Source organism: Polyodon spathula, chromosome 10 (assembly GCF_017654505.1).
Source record: "Polyodon spathula isolate WHYD16114869_AA chromosome 10, ASM1765450v1, whole genome shotgun sequence".
NCBI lineage: Eukaryota > Metazoa > Chordata > Actinopteri > Acipenseriformes > Polyodontidae > Polyodon > Polyodon spathula.
In genome coordinates, this window is record NC_054543.1 from 37,226,694 (window position 1) to 37,236,408 (window position 9,715).

Here is a 9,715-nt window from a genome sequence, read left to right on the forward strand (position 1 = left end):
TGCTACGTCTGTTGAATTTCTGGTACTTACGTTGCTAGGAGACCATACACACACAGTCCACACAAAGCCGCGCTGCATGTTCTCTTAAGTGACAGTTTTTAGTTTTTTTTATGTATCAATTAATTTAAAAACTAGAATCCAGTGTTAAATTATCTAAATAGTTGCTTTTGAAATGGCAACTGCGTCGGCATCTATTGTGCAGTACGGCAGGAGAAAGGGAAGCAGCAGGACAAATACACGTAAGTAGACAAAAGGCGAACTTGTTATAGTAATGCAATTGATTTTTTAAAAAGTATATTGTAAACTTTGAAATTTTTATTTCGTCTTCGTTACTGTCGTTTTTTATTGTGCGGCTACGCATAATGTTTTTTTTTTTTCTGACACAGCTACTGTCAAAATGGGTTATTTTTGGTAAAGTTCTACTACATCTGGAGATGTGTGTAGTTTAGCGGACCAAGCAATTAAAGCGGTGGCGATTAGTGGGGGCAGGAGGGGAAGGACTGCCATAGACAGGGAAAAGCAGCAAAATAACCCAAAGGCGCTTTTCGGAGCCATCCAAATATTTCTAAAATTATGATGAAACTCGATTCCCGTGCAGCTGTGAGGCACATGCACGTATTTTTGTGTGAGCTTAATAATCGCCACGAATACATGTATCTGCTTCATTGACAACAGGCGGGTGAAAATCGAGTTTGAAATAAGATGTTATCCCGCAGAAAGGGGCGTAGAGGTCAGAATTCCCAGTTAGGAACTGTTGGTTTGAAAATGTGTTTGAAAATGAGCATCAGCATTCTCAGATCGGAACAGATGATGCCTGATTTTCCTGGCCCACTAAACTACACCTTTGCCCACATTTGAATGTAAACGTAAATCTCTTTCTACTTTCACCTGAAGAATAGACCTTGAGGTCTTTAAAGTTTGTGATTAAAGACTGGTTCACACTTGGCATACGATTCATACGAACGTATCACCTTGCGTTCTTCTTAGCGTCAAGTTGGTGACGTCACTCGCGTTCAGCCAATCACACGCCTTTCTCTTTCCTTTAGAATTTTACAAGTAAAATACAATTTACCGTTTATGATTTGAAATAAATTATACCTGTATACTTTAGAATGATTTAGTTAGTCCAGTAAAATGTATCATATCTCCTGCTGTAGTTAATATCAAATATATTCATAGTCTAATAACGTGATCGTATTGTAAAACCCAAGTGGGATAAAACTATTGTCAAGCTACTGGAACAATAAAAAGTGAGCAGACGAGCTATGTTTAAAAAGTCAAATTAAGTTTGTCCAATTCTGTTATACGTTTTGCTTTTATAACTAATGTATGTCCTATGATTGGGTATTATAGTTATGGATAATAGAATGAAGTCCAGCTCTAAAAGTTATCGTCAACGTGTTTAATTTATAGATTTAACTTATTGTGCTTGTTATTTGTACAGTTATTCTTTTCATGATACAGTAATTCAGTTAAAAAGGGGGTAGACAATGTACATGACTGTCAGATGAATGATGGAAGAAGCCAATACGTACAGGTATAAGGCAAAAACGTTTGGTATTGATATATTATGTATTCCTTCTTTTTATTTATTTTTTAGCAATAAAAAGGTCAGAAGTGGCAAATGTACCAATGCAACTGCCTGATCTTCGCCAGGTTCATGTTTTGCCAAAAGCAGAATGGGAAAGGGTGCAAGAAAGTCTTAACAAAATGAACAGAGAGGCACAATTAATCCAAGAAAAAAAACAGGAAAAGGAGGCTCTGCATTTGCGTTCTAAGGAAGTGGTTAAGCACTGGTCTAACACCATTGCTGTAAGTCTTGCATTGTATGTCTAGCATACTCCTTTTTGGAGTTGGACTAAGCACAAATCAAGTAAGATGTAACAGTTTATAAATACATTAAGAAAGTGCCTTTTAACTGTACTATCAACCATTTTTTCAATGTAATAGTACTTTAAATAATAAGTTATGTTTTAGGATTACTTTAATTGGTATTTATTTGTATGTTGAATATTTAATAATGACTGTCCTGGTTTTAATTCATGTATTCAGGGTCAAAGGCAAAAGAAAATTAAAGCAAAAAAGCTGCAGGAAGAAATTGAAGAACAAGAGAAGAGAAAGATTGATTTTGAAGAAGCTCAATACCAGGCAGAGAAACGAAGAGAAGCCATTGAGAGAGCAAAAACCCTACAATACTACCAAACTGACAGAGTGAAAGGATTTCACGTATGCATTTTAATTTGTTATTTAGCAGAAAATCTTTCGATTTGAATTGCAGTTTACTGCAGTATACCATGATAAAAGCATAGGGAAGTATGATAAAGATGAATAAAACACACAGTAAGCCAGACAAGCAAGATCGGTTACATACATGCATGGTAAAGTCATTTGAAATGCGAGAGATAAATTAAACATGTTTAGTAAAGCCCCATATAGGGCCTTTGCTAAATAAGTTAAAATATTAATGGCATTTTTGTTGCTAAAATGGCTGTTACTAAGTGATAGAATCTTATTTGTTTTGTGTATTAATCATTGACCATTTAAAATTGATTATCTGTATTTTGTATCTAGTGTATTTTTCAAATAAGTTGTAAAAGGCTTTTAAATTACATTTTGCAGAGTGCTCTTGTGCTTACGGAAGTTCTTAAGGAACGAGACGCCCAGATTGACCTGAAACACAAGAAGCAGAATGCTCATGAAAATGTGAACAAAGATATAATGGCTGAAATGCAGCGTAAAGAAGAGCAGGCTATTATTGAGGATCAGCACAAAGCACTCCAACGATTCCTGGAATGCAAGGCTGTTGCTAGTGGTCAGATGCAGCAGTATGTATTTCAAATATTCATACTACAGTAAATGCCTACAAACTAAGAAACACGTTATGTTCATATATAGCCATTGCCTTGAACTAAAGTTAAATTAAACATATGTCTTGGCAAGCACACCACTGGAATAGGGATTTGACCTCAGTTGGGCCTTCCTGATGTAAATCTAAAATACGGTCATCTGCTTTAAGACTGGACTAAAAAGCTCAAATTGGTGTAAAAAGGAAACAATGCAGTAGTAATAATACTATATATTAAATAGTATTTTGTTCAAGTAAATTGCTGTTTGGTTACCTCCTATTTTAAATGTTTATATTAAGGTTTTCACAAATAGTTGGTATTAAATGTTTTATTTTGTTAATGCTAGTCTGTATATACAGTGCTCCCTCACTATAAGGCTCTCACTTATAACGCGCCTCGGATATAACACTCCTCTGTCTCCCAATTCCCTATACTAGTGATTCATGCAATATTTCTACAGTATATACAGTAGCAGTGTTATTCAAATTGTAAACAACTTCTCAGTCTAACTTTAATTTCTGTCTCTCCCTTTTGATACAGTATCTGAATAGAAGAAGAGCTGCGCTGACACTTTAAAACACAGACATCTTATTCAGCATTCATTTTATAACTAAATAAATATAAGGCCGATTAGGTGGTTATCTTTCTTAATATGTTTACTTTTTTGCTATGAGAGGAGCTTCAGCTTTCTCCAGGAGACGAGATGCTTCAGCTTCGCTTCAGCCCCACTCTGGCAGCCAAACCTGGGGCGAGCCTATTCCCTGTTCCCCTATTCCGACCAGCTTTTTTCTCCCACCCCCTCCAGTTTATAACGCTCTTCGTTTACAATGCTCATGTTGTGTGTCCCCCAAGACAGATTTACATAAAAATGGTTAAATATTCTTGAATTTTCATTTTAGAGTAAAAGAACGACAGCATGCTAAAGAGATGGAAAAGCTGGAAGGCAAAAAAGAGGGAGAAACAATTCAACGCCTCACAAGATTATATGAGTGGGAAAAGAGCAAACTGGAGGATCAGAAGCATGAACAAAAGAAACAATTGATGAAGGCTTATTTGGTAGGTTTCTGACTAGCAGTATTATTAATTAGTTATTTAGCAGATGCTTTTATCCAAAGCGACTTACAGAGACTAGGGGGTGAACTATGCATCAAGTGCTGCTGCAGTCACTTACAATAGGATCTTGATTTTACGTCTCATCTGAAGGACGGAGCACAAGGAGGTTAACGGACTCACACACAGTGAGTCGGTGGCTGCCTGTATATGAACTGGGAATCTCCTGGTATCAAGCCCTTTTCTTTAACCACTGGATCACCAAGCGTAAACAGCCAACAAGATGTATATGATAAAATATAAGAAAAGTTTTTCATTTTAGTTGTTCATACAAAATGCTACTATTATAATTTGGATTACTACTCTCAAAACCTATTAACAATGGTGGTTAGTGTGATATCATTTTCTAATTAGGAATTTCAGTTATGTCTATGTTTTAAAATAATCGGGAATATCTGAAATGCTTCTTGGTGCTGAATAATACCAACCTCAACCTTGTGTTTGCTGAAAATAGTTTTGATTTCAATGATTTCAACATTTCCTTATATTATGTTCTTCATTGTTTTAAGATCTGATTTTTAAGTCTTTCTGTATAATAGCATGATTTAACTAAGTACAAACAATTGGTAAATATATTGTCTAAAATAAGAGCTTAATTACAACAATTGAAGGAAAGGTTTGTTTGTCTGTCCAAAAGTGCTCATAGGGCCACTTTGTAGAGATGTAGTCTACTGCTGATTTTTGCCCAAGACTAACACACTTATTTAAATGTTTTAGGACCACATGTCCAACAGGGATATCCTCAAGGCAATTGAAAAACAGAAGTATGAGGAAGAACAAGAGTCAATTAATCTTTTTTCCACAGCAAAGCAAAAAATGATCAAAATGAGAAAAGAGAAGGAGGCAGAGTTATTAAGGTTCGTGTGTGTTTTATTTGAGTGTAGTGTGACTCGATTCTGAGACTTATGGATAATATGTACTGATGGATGATGATGTATCAGAAGAAATTTCCTGGTTTAGGCTTGTTGCAATTAAAACAGTTTATATTTTATTAATATATTAGCACTATATTATATTGGGAATTGTATCTTGCCTTATTTCAGTTTACTTTTTATTGTAGAGAGCAGCTGCAGCAGAGAGATCAGATAATTGAACTGTTAGCTAAACAGATGCAGGAGAAACAATGCAATGAGGATGAAGTCATTGCTAGAGCTGTAGCAGAGCAGGAGGCAAAGGAAGAAAGAAAACTGAAAGAAAAAGAAGAAAAGAGGATAGCTGAACTGAAATCCATTGCCACACACAGAGCAACAATGGTAAATATTTTTCATGAAAGTACAGTAAGAAAAAAAAATTTAAAGTGGTAACAAAATATTGGAAGTGAGCTTGTAGTGGTAATTGTGTGTACAGTAAATATGACCTAATACAATTTTATATACTGTGGATATCGGCCAAGGTGTTGTTGTTTTTAGTTATATTGATTTTGTACTTACAGTCATACTTGTTTTGTAAGATTTCTATTAGGGACAGTTTTCTGTTACTATTGTTTTACTCAATTAATTCTATGGTTGGGACTGTAAGAACAATTCCTTAATTGATAATTTAAAGTTTCATCTAGGTTGATTAGTTCTCTTATAAAAATATTTAATTGACGTGTTACAAAATCAAGGATTTACTATGAACACACATACACACTAGACACAAGGAATGTTTAATCAGTAGTACTGTTTTATTAAGTACATAAATATTAAACAGAAATCACAAAATAATGTTTAAGGATATAGCAAGTTCACGTTAAAACAAGTTCTTCATACAATAATATGAGGTAAATTACTTATAGTTAACTTAATCAGGTTTCACTAAAAAGTTATTTTACACACAAGGTGTGCACACTAAACAATTAATAATTCAGTTATATGTGAATGTGCTACAATTAATTAATTTAGTTCCATGAGAAGAAAATGCAACTGGAATTATACACAGTGGTTCCTTGAAGCTTAGACTCTTAGTCAGCTGGTTTCGAACTCAGTCTGTTAAGGTGTCAATGAAAGGCTCTTATCTCTGCAACACAGACTTCAATCCCCAGTAGGATCAATAAACAGCTGCAATGAAGTCTTCTCTCTCCGATAGGATTAATAAACAGTGTCTGTCCGCTCTGTCATCTTCGCTGAATCTTTAGCCACGCAGGTAGCCGGGCACAGTCTCTTTTATACTGTTTTTTATACTTCAGACTTGTTTGTTTGATATAGTCTATGTTAGTTTTACGGCAGTAGTTCTCCGGCCAGGCCTCGGTTTCTTTGCCTTTGGTAATTGACTCGCATGAAGCTCTCTACCTCCTTGTTTCTGTCCTTGGTCGGATTCCCGGAATTACGGATTTGCTTAGCAGTGACATGACCTTGTTTAGCAATTGATGTTGAGCGCAAAATGTGTAGTTTTTCTTGGATATGTATAGTCTTTTCTCTGCTAAGTAACTCTCTGCATGAGGTCATTTATGTATATTGCATCTTAAGACTCACAGTCCTTTGATGTTTAATGTCCTCTCCCACTCAGGACATACATGCTTTATGTCTTCCTTGCCGTCAAACAGCTTGTTATTGCAGTTGTGATTTATCTGTACATAAGTCAACTATCTTAATCCAGTCCAGAGGCCACCTGGCCCATGTCACCTAGGTCAGTGGTCACACAGTTCAGTATGTCTGCTAGAAAAGGGGCCCTACTTTCTCAAGACAGAGATTGCATTAATTAGTCCAGTTACATTTGTAGTACATTTTCAGGTATTAATATCATATTAAGGGAGTGTGCCCCACAGGCCATTAGGATTTCACATTATATAATTAGAAAATTGTTTGGAGTTGACTGAAACCATGTAATAATCATCCACAGATTAAACAAAAAGAAGAAAAGGAAAAAGAAGAGAGACTGCAGGCTGTGGAATTGCTTCATGCCAAACAAGAAGCTGCTAAGGTTTTTTCCACTAAACAATGGGAAAAGCAACAAAATATGAAAGAGATGAATAGAAAGATTCAAGACTTCCATGTTCAACAAATGGTACGATGTAAAGGGACTCACGTCTTAATTGTCTATTTTAATAAGACTATATTGTTAGATTGTGATCAGAATGACATTACTTGGCAGCTGCTTAGTTGTCTGAATGCAAAGTGGCAGATCTATAAAAACCTTCAATGGTACTAATTAGCATAATTTACTGGTGACACCACCATAGCTACTTGTTTATATTTGATTGAAAATCCTATTATTTTACAGATAATTTAAATGGAATAAAACAGTCACATGTAGTTTAAAAACATGTTATATAGGACAGTAATCATGTTTTTACAATTTCAAAAAATATGTTGTTTATTTACATGTAGTTGATGCTTCTTGCAATATATACAGTAAGCTTGCATTGCAGCAGCACCAACTGCATCGGACTTAGGCAAAACAAAGCAGGTTATCAGTAACATTTTACTACTACTAAAAATATTAATAATAATACTACTAATAGTATGAACTTACACTTGTCAAGTGACCCTGGGGATTAGTTGTGCCTCTGATACATCAACAGTCGCTTGCACAGTTTGCATTCAACTTTTTTTTTTTTTGTCTGGGCATTGAACAAAAAAAATCCCAATCAGCACAGGGTTTCAAGACATTTCTTTAAATGCAGCTTATGCTGTACAACGTTTTGCTGTCGAGATGGTGAATGAAGAAATTAAAGGTTTGCCTCTGGGTAACACAAGCTCGAGGGGGTGCTGTTTTCGAAAATTAAAATTATTCGTGTTAGCGAATATTTTGTATGTTTCAAACATATTCTACCATACCACTTTCCTTACATTGTTTTGAACACTAGGTATTCAGTATATTTTACTAGCGCACTACAACCGCTGTAGGTACCCCCCACTGCTTTGGATACTATAACCAGCTCTATACATGGCAGCGGCGCCATATCGAGTTGCTACATATACTGTAACGATTTGGTAGTGGATTTTAATAAAACTTTTGATTTATAGTATTCACACATTGTCAAACGGTTTCTGTTAACAGAGAAAAAAGAAAAAAAGTGTGCAAATGCCACCTTACAAACCTTCAAAGGTTTAAAACTACCTTCGAATTCCTGGCTAGCGAACGCACCTTCGAACACAGCCCTAATACGCACCAAAATTAGAGGTCATCATCCAAGTCATTGTCTAGCTCCACCTCCTCTGACAGTTCAAACATTTGGGATGGCAGTCAGAGACCACAACAATAGTTTCTGAATGTTTAAGTAGGAGTCCAGATTGCTGGTTATTACAATTTTTAACAACTCATCACTCATTCTCTATTTATTTCAATATCCTACCACTATATTGCCACCCTGGGATTCAAAAGCAAAAATCCAAACACTTTGTCACTTTATTAGTGTTGTTGAACACATTCGCTTGATGGTGCAACAGTATTTATATAAGGATACAACGGAGGGAGAAAAATGTTATTTTAAGTAGAACGGTTAAGTAAATGTATTTTTTTAAACTCACATTTAAATGTAACGGCTTTCAAACATCCGCTACCTCGTCACTCATGCTTAGTTTGGAAAGTGACGTGTAAGTGAGCTAAACATCCCTCTCCTCTGACTGGATGGCTTAATAGATTCCTGCCATTTAAAGAAAGTTCTTGATCTTCTGAACTGGTCCACTTATCACTCTCAATTTTTTAATAAAAACTTGAAGCAGCCAATAACGCTAGCAGGGAGGGACTAGTTGGAGATCATTTGAAAGCCTGGAGACAAAGCTTTTGGGAAAAATCCAGCAGTCAGGCAGGTATGGCTCACCTTGCAAGTGTGAGCATCCTCGCTGCCTTTATAAAATATGCTTTCATGTTAAAAATGTACTGACAGTACCCCTTTGCATCTTAAAAGAACAATATGGAAGTCTGCATTTTTCTTTATTAGTTATGTGAAGTCCTGCCTATAAATCTAGTCTAAATGTTGTATAAAGACAAAGAGTTAACGTATTGATATGATTTGCAATTTTTTTTAGGCTGAAAATCATCAAAAAGCATTACATGAAAAAGAAGCCCTATTGGGGTATGAGAAGCAGAATTCGTCTCTTATTGCCTTGGAAGAGAAGCAGTTCCAAGCATATGCAAGTGAAGTCATCGATTCAGCTGTGAAAGCTAAAAGAAATCCATATCCTCTCCGTAAAGCTGCCAGAATGGGCTTTGGGGGTGGACTTGGGCCCATTTTCGGAGGCTTAAGGCCAAGTTACTTAGCTCAAGACGTCACTGGTGTTGAACTGCCCAATTATAATCGTAGCACTACTCAAGACATCAAAGCTATTTACAATACAGATGACATCCAGAAATCTAGGAAGAAACTAGGCTTTACATGGTAAAACTGAGTGTCTACAACACACTGATTATTGTCTCATTTCATTATTAGAATATCATTGTCATAGTGAATGCTACAGGTATAAAAGCCACTAGTTTTTGTTTTGATGTTGAAAAAAACACCCTGTTAAATGAAAGCGTAGACTTCCACTTCACAATCTTGATTTACTTGTTTTTTGACATGTGGTAGGCGCTGAAATATATAAATGCAACCTCCATCTTATTAATTGTACTTGTCTTAATTGTGTATTTCTTTTTTGCACCCGTTCCTAAGATATGAATGTTAATGCAACCGTTTAAACTTGTACTGAGAGGTTGTGCTGCATGGGCATATTTAGGTTATGCTAGTAAACACTAATAACTGAAAAAAAAAAAAAAAAAAAAAAACTTTATTTTGAGCCAAGTTTTCATACGGATGAAAAAAAAAATAGAAAACTGTTCTTTCAAATAAATGGGAG

The 9,715-nt window shown here is 35.5% G+C and overlaps 1 protein-coding gene across 1 annotated transcript; it reads left to right on the forward strand.

Annotated features, from left to right (window-relative positions):
* The first annotated feature begins 12 nt into the window (after positions 1 to 12).
* ccdc173 (coiled-coil domain containing 173) lies at positions 13 to 9,484 on the forward strand. Its single transcript, XM_041261920.1, has 9 exons — positions 13 to 239; positions 1,601 to 1,812; positions 2,053 to 2,226; positions 2,620 to 2,825; positions 3,746 to 3,902; positions 4,674 to 4,813; positions 5,017 to 5,209; positions 6,777 to 6,941; positions 8,909 to 9,484. The coding sequence occupies exons 1-9, from the start codon at positions 173 to 175 to the stop codon at positions 9,260 to 9,262; spliced, it is 1,668 nt and encodes a 555-aa protein (XP_041117854.1). The 5' UTR covers positions 13 to 172; the 3' UTR covers positions 9,263 to 9,484.
* Positions 9,485 to 9,715: the final 231 nt, after the last annotated feature.